This window comes from Ranitomeya imitator, chromosome 4 (assembly GCF_032444005.1).
Source record: "Ranitomeya imitator isolate aRanImi1 chromosome 4, aRanImi1.pri, whole genome shotgun sequence".
NCBI lineage: Eukaryota > Metazoa > Chordata > Amphibia > Anura > Dendrobatidae > Ranitomeya > Ranitomeya imitator.
This window is the reverse complement of record NC_091285.1, coordinates 350,163,215-350,178,857: the sequence shown is the minus strand read 5'-3', so window position 1 is coordinate 350,178,857 and position 15,643 is coordinate 350,163,215. Positions and strand designations below refer to the sequence as shown.

General features: G+C 43.6%; 2 protein-coding genes across 6 annotated transcripts in view; both read left to right on the top strand.

Moving 5' to 3' along the window:
• CPNE8 (copine 8) overlaps positions 1-15,643 on the top strand; it is a 545,271-nt gene that overhangs the window by 119,589 nt on the left and 410,039 nt on the right. The window lies entirely within an intron of this gene.
• Positions 6,221-9,875, top strand: LOC138674114 (uncharacterized). Of its 5 annotated transcripts, XR_011320490.1 has the most exons (7): positions 6,221-6,328; positions 6,405-6,484; positions 6,565-6,639; positions 6,764-6,832; positions 6,942-7,146; positions 7,227-7,386; positions 7,496-7,597. XR_011320490.1 is itself a non-coding variant. In XM_069762046.1 (6 exons), exons 2-6 carry the CDS (start codon positions 6,422-6,424, stop codon positions 7,319-7,321), a joined length of 507 nt encoding a protein of 168 aa, XP_069618147.1. In that variant the 5' UTR covers positions 6,221-6,328; positions 6,405-6,421; the 3' UTR covers positions 7,322-9,875. The 5 variants fall into 5 exon arrangements, 4 of the variants coding, with proteins under 4 accessions (XP_069618147.1, XP_069618146.1, XP_069618144.1 ...); XM_069762046.1 differs by having other exon boundaries at positions 7,227-9,875; XM_069762045.1 differs by having other exon boundaries at positions 6,942-7,386; positions 7,496-9,875.

Sequence of the window (15,643 nt, the reverse complement as noted above, 5' to 3'; positions counted from 1 at the left end):
TATTCCGTCCTTGGGAAGTAAAGCCCACCCCACATGGACGGAATAGTACGTCTGATGGCAGAAAGGGGTTAAGGATGCCTTGCATCACTCTATTGGGTTCAGCAAAAAGGGGGAAGAATATAATACCAACTTTACTTGAATATATTTACTCTATGGGGTTAAGGTGGTTTTGGTGGCGAGTTTGCTGGCCAATCAAGCACATTGACACTGTTGTTTTTAAACCAGGTATTAGTACTTTTGGCACTGTGGACAGGTGTCAAGTCCTGCTGGAGAATGACATTTCCATCTCCAAAAAGCTTGTCAGTAGAGGGAAGCATGAAGTGCTCTAAAGCTTCCTGGTAGATGGCTGCTCTGACTTTGATTTTGACACATAGTGGACCTACGCCAGCAGTTGACATGGCTCGCCAAACCATCACTGATTGTGGAAACTTCACGCTAGACCTCAAGCAGCTTGGATTGTGTGTCTCTCCACTTTTCCTCCAGACTCTGGGACCTTGATTTCCAAATGAAATGCAAAATTTACTTTTATCTGAAAACAACACCTTGGACCCTGAGCAACAGTTCAGTTCTTTTTCGACTTGGCCCAGGTAAGACACTTCCGGTGTTGTCTATGGGTCATGAATGGCTTGACGCAAGGAATGTGACACTTGTAGCCCATGTCTTGGATATATCTGTATGTGGTGGCTTTTGAAGCAATGATTCCAGCAGCAGTCCACTATTTGTGATTCTCCCCCAAATTTTTGAATGTCCTTTTCGTAATAATCCTTTCAAGGCTGCGGTTATCCCGGTTGCTTGTGCACCTTTTTCTACCACACTTTTTCCTTCCACTCAACTTTCCATTAATATGCTTGGCACTCTGTGAACAGCCAGCTTCTTTAGCAATGACCTTTTGTGGCTTATTGTCCTTGTGGACTGTGTCAATAACTACCTTCTGGACATCTGTCAAGTTAAGTCTTCCCCATGATTGGGTCTCGTCTGCCAGGAGTAGCCGACCCCTGGGTTGCGATTGCTGTTAACGTTATAACGGCGACCGAAAAAAAAAAGTCCAAATTGCCAGTTAATTTCTCTTCTATGATGTGATCGAAATAGGGTCCCCGATTCCCCCTCCCACCCCCGATACTTCCCGGTATCCCTGGGTCCTCCTGCTTCCCCCCCATGGCCGCCAGCGTCTTCTTCCAGTAAGAAAATGGTGGGCGCATGCGCACCCGGGAACAATAGGAGATTTTTACTATTGGTTCATTTTGATCACTGTGATAGACCCTATCACAGTGGTCAAAATAAAAAAAAAATAGTAAATCAAAACTCCCCTTCATCACCCCCTTAGTTAGGGAAAAGTAATAAAATAAAAAAAAGTATTTCTATTTTCCCATTAGGGTTAGAGTTAGGCTACGGTGCGTTGGGCTACAGTGCGTTGGGCTAAAGTACGGGTTAGGATTGGGGCTGAAGTGCGGGTTAGGATTGGGGCTGAAGTGCGGGTTAGGATTGGGGCTGAAGTGCGGGTTAGGATTGGGGCTGAAGTGCGGGTTAGGATTGGGGCTCAAGTGCGGGTTGGGGTTAGTGTTAGGGTTTGCATTACATTTGCAGTTGGGGTTAGGGCTGGGATTAGGGTTGGGGTGTGTCCGAGTTAGGTTTGTGGTTAGGGCTGTGTTGGGGTTAGGGATTAGGGTTAGTGGTGTTAGGTGTCGCGTTCCCGCGTCTGGACAGGTGGAATCTCGAACCACCTCCACTGTGGTCTCCCATTCTTCTCCAGACGCAGTGGAGCCTGCTCAGCAGAGACATTGGTCCCAGCGTCTGGCTCAGGCAGATACTGTGCGCTTGGTTACTGCTGCTCTTCCAGGCACAGCCATTGTAACCAACACTGATCAGCGGCGAGCAGATGCTCCTGGAACTAAGTCCTGCTTTTCCTCTACTGATCATGCCCAAGAGACGACCTCTCATTGGAGGTTGGGGATCACATGCTCAGGTCCTGTAGCAGCTCCTATTGTACCACTAGGAAGGTCCCGGAGAGCTTCCGCTATAAAAGGTTCGCATGGCCGCATGACCATGTGCTAGTACAAACTTGATAACGTGTGTGTAGATGAATGACTGTCGATGGATAAAAGCTCCTTAATCATTCCCATTCCTTGTGTTGTTGAATGGTGGAAGCTATCTAGCATCCAACAGTACTTCCTGCACACTTAGCACACATTGCAGTGCCTTTTTGCAGTATCCGCCTGCACCGTGCGCAATCAGTGCGCTTTCCTGACAGCCTGACAGTGTAGGGTGGGAATTCCCGCTTGGACTCTGCATCTGACTCGGGGTGTCATCAAAAGCCACCGAGGGTCAGAGCGAGTCCAATCACCAGTTTAGTGGGGGTGATTCATAGGGATCCCGGTAGTGTCTTGCAGCTGCACCCTGTGACTGCTAACAGGGCGCAGCGTATTTTGGCGACTCTGAAGCAACAGAGTTCGCTTCCATTCACACTGGGTGAAGTCTAAACCACGTGTGAGCAAGTGTCCATCCGCCATTACTCAGCAGTAGGTACCATCTCTGCACAGTGGACTCCGGGCTGCGAACGCACCTCATATCTACCTCTTTATTATTTGGTGCATTCTGCTAGCCCTAACAAGGAGTGTGTTGGGGTTATGGTTAGGGTTGGAATTAGGGTCAGGGGTGTATTGGGGTTAGGGTTGTAGTTAGAATTGGAAGGTTTCCACTGTTTAGTCACATCAGGGGCTCTCCAAACGCAACATGATGCCCGAAGACCATTCCATTAAAGTCTGCCCCTTTCCTTCCGAGCTCTGCCAGCGTACTGAGGACAAATTACACAACAACTTTTGTGGTCCAATTTCTCCATATACCCTTGAGAATATAAAAAATATTGCGGGCTAAAAGATAATTTCTGTGTAAAAAATTTTTTTTGCAGCTCTACATTATAAACTTTAGTGAAATAATTGGGGGTTAAAAATGTTCACCACACATTTAGATAAGTTCCTTGGGGGGAGGGTGTCTTGTTTCCAAAATGGTGTCACTCATGGGGGGGTTTCCACTGTTTAGGCACATCAGGGGCTCCCCAAACGCAACAATGCGTCCGATCTCAATTCCAGCCAATTTCTGCATTGAACTAGTCAAACGGCAGTCCTTCCCTTCCGAGCTCTGCAATGCGCCCAAACAGTGGTTTACCCCCACACATGGGTTATCGGTATATTCAGGAGAGATTGCACAACACATTTTGTGGTTCATGAAATAACATGTTTGAAGAAAAGTTAAATGTTCATATTTTTCCATCCACATTGCTTCATTTCCCGTGAAGCACGTAAAGGGTTAATTAACTTCTTGAATGTGGTTTTGAGCACCTCGAGGGGTGCAGTTTTTAGAATCTTGTCACTTTGGGGTATTTTCTGTCATGTACACCCCTCAAAGTGACTTCAAATGAGGTGGTCCCTCAAAAGTCTGATTTTGTAGATTTTGTTGTAAAAATGACAAATCGCTGGTGAACTTTTAACCCTTCTAACTTCCTAATCAAAGATTTTTTGTTTCCAAAATTGTGCTGATGTAAAGTAGACATTTGGGAAATGTTATTTATTAACTATTTTGTGTGACATATCTCTCTGATGTAAGGGCATAAAAATTAAAAGTTTGAAAATCGTGAAATTTTAAAATTTTCGCATTTTCCATTTTTTTCATAAATAAACGCAAATCATATTGAAGAAATTTTACCACAATCATGAATTAGGATATGTCCCGAAAAAACAATCTCAGAATCAGCGAGATCCGTTAAAGCATTCCAGAGTTATAACCTCATAAAGTGACAGTGGTCAGAATTGTAAAAATTGGCCTATTGATTACAGGGAACCTGTGACCCCCAAAATCGAAGGTGAGCTAAGCCCACCGGCATCAGGGGTTTATCTACAGCATTCTGGAATGCTGCGGTCCGGTCCGATGGGTGTTGCAGTCCGGTCCAGCACCTCCCATCTTCTTACGATGACATCCTCGTCTTGTCTTCATGCTGCGGCTCCAGTGCAGGCGTACTTTGTCTGCCCTGTTGAGGGCAGAGCAAAGTACTGCAGTGCGCAGGCGCCGGGAAAGGTCAGAGAGGCCCAGCGCCTGCGCACTGCAGTACTGCTTTCAACAGGACAGGCAAAGTACGCCTGCGCTGGAGCCGCAGCATGAAGACAAGAAGAGGACGTCATCGTAAGAAGATGGGAGGCTCCGGACCGAACCACGACGCCCATCGGACCGCCCGCCCAGGTGAGTATAGTCTAACCTCTTTTTCTGATCTTTCATGTTACATCGGGGGCTTATCTACAGCATTCCAAAATGCTGTAGATAAGCCCCTGATGTCGGTGGGTTTAGCTCACCTTCGATTTTGGGGGTCACAGGTTCCCTTTAAGGCTACTTTCACACTAGCGTTTTTCTCCGGGCGTCGAAAAGCGTCGTTTTGGTAAAAAAAACGCATCCTGCAAAATCTCCCGCAGGATGCGTTTTTTCCCCATAGACTTGCATTAGAGACGCATTGCGACGCATTGTCATGCGTTGTGTACGTTTTTGTACGGATGCGTCGGAATGCCCCGACACGTCGTCTGGAAAAAACGTTGAGTTTGCGCAGTAAAAACGTGTCGCAACGCTTCCTTATTAATGCGTCGTTGGCTACAATGGCGATCTATGAGCGGCGGATGCGTCGGGACACGTTTTTTGACGGAATGCAATGCTGCAATCCGTTTTTTTACACTGAGCATGCTCAGAAGCTGGATTTTTTTTGCCAATTTCACCAGACATCACCCAACCTATATAAACCAGGCCTGAGCCTTCATCCACAGATAAGCCAAAGACTGAAGACACTTTCCAGAAGAAAGAAGTCAGAAGCCAGCCTGCCTGCCAGCCAGCATCTGCCCAGCCTGTGCCAAGCCTGCCAGAAGCCCAGCCTGCCTGCCAGCCAGCATCTGCCCAGCCTGCCAGCCTGTGCCAAGCCTGCCAGAAGCCAGCCTGCCTGCCAGCCAGCATCTGCCCAGCTTGCTAGCCGGTGCCAAGCCTGCCAGAAGCCAGAGGCCTTAAAGCTGCATCATTCCAGCGTGAGTATATATACTGCCATTTTTTCGTGCGTCTGTGTGCATTTGTGCGTGTGCATGTGTTTGTGACGTACTGAATACAGTCAGAGCTATACCAGAGCTAAACCTGAACCAGAGCTAAACCTGAACCAAAGCTAAAACCTGAATACAGCCAGAGGCCTGACATCGTACTGCACCAGCCAGCGTCCTTCAAAGAGTCCTGCTCCAGCCTGAGGCCTGCCCTTGTGAATCCAGTCAGCTGAGCTCCAGCCTGATTCCTATCATTTATGCATTTGTCTGTGGGTGTGTGTGTGTGTGTGTGCGTGTCTATTTGTGCCTTGTGCTTTTGGCTGGCTGTGTTATTTTGTGTGTGTGCATGTGTTTGTGTTTGCGTACGGACGTGTGCTTTTGGGTGTGTTTTATGCCTGCACATGTGTGCTTTCGTGCATGTGTCTGTGTGTGTTTTTTTTTTTTTGTTTTTTTTTTACTGTGATGTATTTACCAAGTTGTGAGATCTGTGCAGCCTGTGGTTAGTTTGACAGCGTGTGTCAGCATGTGTCAAGCGTGTGTGATCTTTGTTTTACAGCATATATTTTTTGTGTTTTATTGCTGAATTAATTTGCATGTGATGTACTTGTATTTAAAATAAAGAGCAGTATCGCTCCTATTGTGATGATAAAACACTAAAAAAATTTAAAACAAAAAAAAATTAATAAAATGTTTAAGAAATATCTCCGTTGTATCATTTCACAAAGGTAAATTTGTAAATGGTGTATGTACAAATATCCACACAGGCAAAACTGTGTTGGTGCTGGGTTATTAAGGTAATCTAATATTTTTTTAAGAAGGGAAATTAAATCTGGTTCAGTTGGATCTTTTAAAATCGCATATATATTACATTTTGAACTGGTGTGTAGGCCTTTAAAGTGTACAAGTTTTTTTTTTTTTTTTTTTTTTTTTTTGGGGGGGGGGGGGGGGGAGGGGTAAATGGTTTGAAAGGTAGCACATACAATACCATTATGGAATTCAGCTCAGACAGGAGGGCCTTTTATTTTTGGGGGTGTTTTTTATCTCCAAACTTTCGCAGGTGGCCTGCATGAACATTGCTCTGATAATGTCAGCATGGGGGTTATAACATCATTTACATTTGGGACTTTGGGGGTTTGTTTCTAACAATATAAACTTGTCATACTTGCAGAGCTAACTGGGACCAGTGCCGAGGCCCACCCACCTAGGATAACCGCCAACCAGGGACCACAGCCGCCCGGAAGGGACCCAGGGACCACATCCGCTTTGCTGATGTAAGTATAAAGTCCCCTCAACTACAGCTTCAATTTGAATGTGTATAGTAGATTACAAGGGTTTTTATACTTGCAGAGCCATCTGGGACAGAAATGCAGAGGTCACGAACGATGTCTTCTTCTGAGAGCCCTTCTCCACAGCGGGAGCGTGTTGCGGTAATTATCGATGTTTACATATGTTGTAGCTGCACGTAACATGTTTTCTTATCACTATATGCCTTTATTCTTTTTCACAGGAAGCTGAATCTGCTGAGGGACTCTCAGAAGAAGACGAGAGGGGTGGAGAAACACAAGGAGAGGGCGCACAGAGTGTAAGTTTTGTCGAAACAGCTTCACGCATCACTGAGCAACCAACACATAAAAACCATGACATACATAACAGTACACATACAACATATGCATAACTTTAACGTAATTCTTTTTAATGTTTTCCAGTCTGCTGCACGGGAAGATTCTCCCAGCCGCTCCCGGAGCCGACGTTCTCGTGGCCGCGGTCGCCATCAGGTGTGTGGTTTTTTTTTTTTTTTTTTCTTTTTGTTATTGCGTCTATTACAATCTTTTTTGGATTCAGTGTAGTAATGTTCTTTTTATGTTTTTTAATAAATATCAACAGCGCGCTGCCGATTCAGACACAGAGGACACAATGGGCATTGATGTTGACGGTCTGATTGAGGAGGTCCGCGAATGGCAGCCGCTCTGGCATATGGGTGACCGCCGCCATGCAGACACATATGTGACCCGTCGGCTTTGGGAGGAAGTATGCCTGAGTGTTTTGCCAAGGTGGGAGGACCTTGATCCAAGCCAGCAGACTCAAGAATGTAAGTATGAACTTTACAGTTATGTTTTGAACAGAATGAAATGCGTTATAACTTACTTGATTGTATTCTTATCTTTACAGGTGAAAGGGTTAGGAAGCGGTGGCGGTCACTCAGAGATCGCTACAAGAGGGAGTTCAACAAGGAGATGCAGGCCCCGAGTGGCTCAGGACGCTGAAGAAGGACTACATACAAACATGGGCCGGCCCTGTCCTTCCTACGTGAGAGTATGCTGCAAAGAGTGTAAGTATTCAACAGGCCATCGAATGACCAATTGTACTTTCCTTGTTTGGTTTCAGTCAGGGCTTTGCCTCAAATCAATATTAATTGTTATTTGTTGTCTATTTCACAGCACCTTCTCCAGCCACCGGCGCCTGCAACAACCTCGGACCTCTCTGTGGCGATCTCTCAGGAGTCCGTCACCGAGGGCCACGTCGATAGGCCACATCCCTCTGACCCTCATCTGGCCCTTACGGTACCTCTGCCCCATCCACATCCACAGCCACCAGCGGTGGAGCAGCATCGCAGCCTTCATTACTGGAATCTGCTGGTCAAGATGTTGCGTTCCCTTTACCACACCCCTCTGATCCTGCCACCTCTAGACCACCGTTAGGTTCGTGGCGGCAGCGACAGAGGGGTCCGGAAAGGAGCTATGCTCCTGAGTTCTTGCATCTGAATGCATCCTTTCAAAACTCTTTCAAGATTTTGGGAGAGCAAGTGACTGTTGGTTTCAGCATGGTGCAAGCACGCATCAGTGAAACCTACACTGAAACCAGCAGTCGCTTGGATAGGCTGCATTTAGATGTAAGTCAATCACCGGCCAACTTTTTTTTCCAATCAATGCTCAGGAGCATGGAAAAGCTATCTCTTGACCAGCAGATGCAGGTAATGCACGACTGCCATGCTGCTCTACTGCGGGTCATGAGCCACACTCCCACACCTCCCCACACTGCCACTACAAATTTCCAACCCCAGTCCCAATACCAACCCCAGTCCCAATACTAACCCCAGTCCCAATACCAACCCCAGTCCCAATACCAACCCCAATCTCAATATCAAACCCAGTCCCAATTCCCATCCCGGCCTCAAATCACAATGTCTTCCCCAATGTTTTCCTCGTCTAGCTTTCCTTCCCCGTTTACTCTTCCTACCCCTAGCCCTACAACACCCTCCCCAGCTCGGGCTACTGCTTTTTCTCCCCATCACTCTGCCCCACAAACGCATTCCCCACCTATCGACGTGGTCCAACATTCCAGCCCCTCCGCAAATATCTCCATCCAACATTTTACAGATTTGTAATTTTGTTTTATGTTGCTGTGTTTTAAATTTTTGTGTCAAAAAAAAAAACTTTAAAAAAAGGGAAAAAAAAGAAATTGACACTTTACCATAAATAATTTACAAAACAAAAAATGCAAAAAAAAAAAAAAGGTTGACACTATTTGGTCAGTCAACCAACCTATATTACATCTTTTCAAATGTTTGTTATACATTTTATGTTTCAATAAATTATGTTTTTGTTTGAAAAAATAATTGCTTATGGTTGATTAATTTGATATGTTAATAATTGTAAATAAAAACACACCACACGTTTGAACGTATAAACATTGGGTTTATTACTCCACATATACCCAAGTGTATTCTACTAATTATGAAGTTGGTGGTAATAAAAAAACTTAATACACAAACATTTATCAACAAGAACTGAAATTAAAATTCACACAATGTTATCTTGCCAGGGCACCATACCCACAGGTGAAACAAAATACTCAGCAAAGTTGTCCCTCATTCTGGTAACAGAACCAGCAGAACGTACAGAGCTGCTGTGGTAATCCCACAGGGTGGTCTCCAAATCCTCATCATCCACGGAAATGGGCTCCTTGGAAAGTACATAGTTATGGAGGACCACGCAGGCCTTCACAACCTCATCCACAGTTCGTATGTGCAGAGATATGGCGGTGAGCAGTACGCGCCACTTTGCAGTGAAAATGCCGAATGCACACTCCACCACTCTACGTGCTCTAGTTAAGTGATAATTGAACACTTTTTTTCGTTCTGGTCAAGTTTCGGCTTGAGTACGGTTTGAGGAGGTGTGGGGACAACTGAAAGGCCTCATCACCCACACAGACATACGGCATAGGTGGTCCTGTTGTTCCCGGGAGTGGTCTGGCAGGTGGAAAGTCATATGTATCGCCATACAAACACCGGCCCATCGGTGAAGTTTTGAACACTTGGGAGTCGTTGGACTGTCCATAGGCTCCAATGTCCACAGCCAGAAATTTGCATTTGGCATCCGCTATGGCCATGAGTACGATAGAAAAGTACTTTTTGTAGTTGTAGTACTCCGAGCCTGTTCCTGCTGGTTTTGCTATACGGTTGTGTTTCCCATCGACTGCCCCCAAGCAATTATTGAAATGGCACACTTTTTCAAACTGTTCTGCACTCTGCAGCCAGATGTCCCTTGTTGGTTCTGGAATGTACTCCATGTGCAAGGTATCCCATATCGCCAGGCAGGTCACTTTCACAATTCCGGAAATGGTCGATATTCCAAGTCGAAACTGGTAGTGTAGTGACGTTAGAGATTCTCCTGTAGCCAAGAATCTGTGAAAAAGCAAAAGAATAGTTAGAAAAGATTGTAAAGACAACTAATGGCATTTGAAAGCAATTTTAAATAAATATATGTTTTTTTTTTTTAACCAATTTAAAAATGCCACTTTTTTGGGGGGTGAGGATGCTTCAGTGCACATTAAACATCAACATTTTTACATCTCTGCATACATGGGCCCATACATGGTAAATATTTACATGGTCCAGAAAATGCAACGCTGAGTACAGCGCTGTATTTTGGGGACCATGTTCACTGCTGATGTTGTTTTCTATTCGTTAAAAAATGCTGGCATGACATTACATATGAGCAATTTGATAAAAAAAAAATAACTTACCGCAGGGTCACCATCAGTCGCTCCGCCGGTGTAATGGAAGACCTCATGCGTGTGTCCTGCCTTTGGATGACATCCCCGACTTTTTCAAGCAACACAAGTGGACCTGCAAAGTGGTCCTGCCTCATCCGAAGATAATTATAGAATTTCTCCGGGTTCTGCTGTAACTCCATGTACAGGGTAGAATAGACGCCCCGGGTTATCCGCAGTGCGTTAATGGGATGAATCCAGAGTCTGCGAGCTCGACGGTGAACCATCCTCCGACTTTCTGCTGCCGCCTCCTGCTCCCGAACCATGATATCCAGCCGATTGGTCTCAAAAATCACATCGGTAACCACGTTCGCAATCCTCCCAAGCACTCCTTCCATCTCTGCCACTTTCTCTAAAACCCTTTCAAAGATGGGCTGTAAAAACTGTCTGTATATACTTTACCATATTTTCCAGTAGCCAATCACATACAAGGAGACTCCCACTTTTAGGTGTGGAAAACGGATCCGTCATAAAAACGGATGAAACGGCTGAAAAAAACGGAAACAACGGATACAACGGATCCAGTTTTTCAACGGAACCGTCTATTGAATCGCCGACGCATCCGTCGAAATAATGGAAGCGTATCCGTTTTCCTGTCTTTGCGACGCATCCGTCGATGTGTCGCAACGACGTTTTTCGACGCCCGGAGAAAAACGCTAGTGTGAAAGTAGCCTAAGCTGGAAATTGGCTCTGTCACTAAAAGGTTAAAGTTTCCTCCAAACCACCCTTTTATATGTGGATACTGTCCGTATTATAATAAGAGAGTATTGCCTTTTATTTTACTTGCTTATATAGCGCCATTAATTTCATAGTGCTTTACAGACATCGTCACTGTCCTCATTGAGCTTACAATCTTGATTCCCTATCAGTATGTCTTTAGAGGGTGGGAGAAAACACACTCAAACCCCGGGAAGACTCTTTGCAGCAGTTGTCCTGGGTGGGATATGAACCCAAGACCCCAGTGCTGTAATGCCTTTTTTTATTACTGAATAATACATTCCAATGATTCTGTATGGTCAATCTAATGTAATAATTTGCAGGTACGATAAATTTAATCTGCATATTCTGGTCTGCATCCATTTACTCTGAAAATGAGACTGGCTGTCAGTAATTGTCAGCAGGAAGTGGCCTCAGCAGCATGACATATTTTATTGGTTGAGAGAAAAAATCATTGAAATGCCACTTTTCATTAAGTTTGCCTGCTGTCTTTTAGCAAGACGTGTCTTTTTATTAAATATCTTTTCTGTGTCTGGTGACTTAAATTAAAAATTCTGTGTCCTTCTAGACAAAACAGTCAGTTAGGTCTCAGTGATTTTGGGTAGTAAAGACATGTGGGCTCTTTGCCCACATCCAATCATAGAACGTCTGCTGTGTGCTTTGCTTGGCTGGCTACCATGAGCTGACTAAATGTTCCGAGTAGCAGAATGCACGACACTACATTTTTCAATAGAACAGCAAAAATCTAAGAATGTGAATTGCACTTCTCTATTTCTATAATGACAGGGAGGCTTGCCGATTAAAACCTTTTTTGCTGTTGAAAGGCTATGTGTAAATAGCTTTTTGGCTTTCCTTTTTCAAGATTTATGATTGATCCACTCTGGTCTGTTATGACTTATGGTGATCCATGTTGTTAATGAAATTTGACGTGTCCCATTGACTTGTAACTGGCCATGCCATTTTGTGTTTTTATTTTAATGCATAAAATAGAAATGCATGCATTTCAAATAGCAACGGATACCTGACAGAAAAGATTTCACAATAATGTGAAGAGAGCCCTAGATGGTCCAATGGTCTGCAATGCTGTCATCACTCCAATCTGTGAAATTCCAATTATCTTACAGGAGGATAAACTCACACTGAAATGCTAACATACGTATAGTAAAGTTTCCTTCAATCTAGCAGTGAGAGGAGCAGACAGCTGTATGATTATCAAACCTTTTACATTATCAAACCGTGACCTAGAAATGCAAAGGCAGAGAGTGTTCACAAAGATAGAAAGGGAACTGAAACTGAGTGCTGATTTTCATTTTAACTTAACCTCCATTACATTGTTGGGCTGCTTCTTGGCAAAATAATTATTTTTTAGTGAGATGAAAATACAAGTGCTTCTCACTGAATTAGCATATCATCAAAAAGTTAGTTTATTTTAGTTCTTCAATACAAAAAGTGAAACTCATATACAGTATTATAGAGTCATTACAAACAAAGTGATCTATTTCAAGTGTTTATTTCTGTTAGTGTCGATGACTATTGCTTACAGCCAATAAAAACCCAAAAGTCATTATCTCAGCAAATTAGAATAATTAACAAAAAACACCTGCAAAGGCTTCCTAAGCATTTAAAAAGATCCCTTAATCTGTTTCAGTTGGCTCCACAATCATGGGGAAGACTGCTGACATGACAGATGTCCAGAAGGCAGTCATTGACCCACTCCACAAAGAGAGTAAGCCACAAAAGGTCATTGCTAAAGAAGCTGGCTGTTCACACAGTGCTTTATCCAAACATATCAATGGAAAGTTGAGTAGAAGGAAAAAGTGTGGTAGAAAAAGGTGCACTAGTGTTCCGGTGACCTAGGAGCTGCATGAGAACTTTCACTGGAGAAAGTGGCCACTGTACTGACCGCAATCCTGAACTGAACACCGCCACTAGAAGTAGCCGTGGAGTGTACCTAACACACCTAGACACCTCGTCACAGCCGGAGAACTAAATACCCTTAAAGATGGAAATAGGAATACTATCTTGCCTCAGAGAAAATCCCCAAAGGATAGACAGCCCCCCTCAAATATTGGCGGTGAGTCGGAGAGGAAAAAACATACACAGGCAGAAAAACAGGATTAGCACAGGAGGCCACTCTAGCTAGATAGGACAGGACAGAGTTCTGTGCGGTCAGTATAAAAACCCTTCAAAACATCCACAGCAGAATATACAAAAACTTCCTACATCTTTACTAAAAGATATAGGAGTGTAAACCTGCAACTCCAGTGAATCCTACAATCAGAGCAGGAATAAAACTGAAACAAGCACACTGGCAGTGTGCCACAGAAACAAAAACCAAACACTTATCTTTGCTGAAATAGGCAGCGAGCAGGAGAAGCCAGAAAGTGATCCAACACTTCACAAGGAACATTGACTACTTGGCAAGGGCTAAAGGATCCTGCCCACTTAAATATCCCAGTCAGAATTGTAATCATCCGATACACCTGGCCAGGTCTGTGACTCAGAGACAACTGCATTCCTACCTACAACCACTGGAGGGAACCCAAGAGCAGAATTCACAACACACTAGCAACCGGGATAACCACATAAGGCCATTCAAAAATTTGAGGGAGTGGACTGCTGCTGGAGTCATTGCTTCAAGAGCTGCCATACACAGATGCATCCAGGACATGGGCTACAAGTCTCATTCCTTGTGCGAAGCGACTCATGACCAATAGACAACTCCAGAAATTTTGCATTTCATTTAGAAATCAAATTCCTAGAGTGTGGAGGAAGAGTGGAGAGGCACACAATCCAAGCTGCTTGAGGTCTTGTGTGAAGTTTCCACAATCAGTGACGGGAAGCCATGTCATCTGGTGTAGTTCCACTGTGTTTTCCAAAGTCAGCACAACCATCTACAAGGAAATTTTAGTGCACATTCTTCCCTCTGTCAACTAGCTTTTTGGAGATGGAAATTTAATTCTCCAGCAGGATTTGACACCTGTCCATACTGTCAAAAGTACCAATACCTGGTTTAAAAACTACAGTATCACTGTGCTTGATTGGCCAACAAACTCACCTGACCTTCCTGTCAAGAGGAAGATGAGAGACATCATACCTCACAATGCAGACGAACTGAAGGGCAAACAGAAGAAAAAATCCAGCTTCCAAAAATATCCAAATTTATTGAGAATAAAATGCAAAGTCCAATGACATGGTTCACAGGAAAGTGAGTAACAGCAGGCTACGCGTTTCGGACAATAACATGTTCTTTCTCAAAGCTTTAAGAAAGAACATGTTATTGTTCGAAACGAGATTAGCCTAGACCTGTTTGGTGTCTATGAACTCGTAATGACCTGGAGAATCACAGTGGCAGGTCAGTTTTAGCATTTAGTGAGCCTAGCAAAAAAGCCAAACAAAAAACACTCATGGGATTGCACTTTTTTTTTTGCAATTTCACTGGAATTTTTTTTCCCATCTTCTAGTACACAAAATTGTAAAACCAATGATATTCAAAAGTACAACTCGTCCCACAAAAATAAAAAAGTTATGGCTCTGGGAAGGAGGGGAGCGAAAAACGAACACTGAAAAACGGAAAATCCCAAGGTCATGAAGGGGTTAAAATCATTTTTCAAGTTGGTGTTACAAAGTATTCTAAGTTACTGAGATAATGACGTTTGGATTTTCATTGGCTGTAAGCCATAATCATCAACATTAACAGAAATAAACACTTGAAATAGAGCACTCAGTTTGTAATGACTCTATATAATGAGTTTCACTTTTTGTATTGAAGTACTGAAATAAATTAACTTATTGATATTCTAATTTAGTGAGAAGCACTTGTGCTTGATTTAAAATCGATTGAATTACACGTGACTAAAATCTTTTATGCATTTTGTTAAACATACATGTCAGCTATATCTGGTGCCACCTTGAAATTGGGAAGAGTTATTTTATAGTCTGTAGTGATGAGCAAACGTGCTCGGATAAGATGATATCTGACCATGCTTGGGAGTGTCTTGGGCGTACTTGAATAATATGTTTGTGTTCCCACGCCTGCATGTCTCATGGCTGTTCAACAGCAGCAACACATCCAGGGACTACCTAGCAGGCAATCCTTGCATGTGTTGCGACTGTCGAACAGCCGCGAGACATGCTGTTGCGGGGACTCAAACATAAGTTTCGAGCACGCCTAAGACATTCAGTTAGAAAACAAGCATGGTCAGATATCATCTTATCCGAGCACGTTCGCTCTTAACCAGTAGTCATTTTCCAGTGTAAGCACCACTGTGCACATCACATCAAGCTTTCAAAGTGTGGTTTTTAGACAGCACACAGAGGTAATCACTTATTAGTGTATTTCGTCTTATGGACTTGATCCACCTCACTCGCTTCAACACCAAATGCAGAAAAGAAACATGGGCAACACAGTGGATAAACGGTTTCAGTTCAAAAGAATATGTCTATAATTCTGTGATACAAAGCTTCCACTTCCAAAGCCTTTTCCAAGCTCTTTGTGGTTGATCCACATGGGCACATGCTGTGTTATATAAATAACCTTATTTTCTAGATTGATTATGTAATGTCACTGAACATTGGCCACTCTGCAATACTGTATGATTACAGAACGTATTTGTCCAATTAGAGTGCATGCCATTCATGTGCCATTCCGATCTTTTGTAAAGCCATTAAAGCATTGTGTTTTTGTCTGCAATAGTTATAACAATCATGTAGTTTGAGAAACATGGCTAAGCTCTTGAGGTTGTGATTTAACAGCTTGCTAAGGGCAAAATGTGTAAAAAGTTTTCTTTCAATTTACTTTTCTGTCTTTTTTTTTT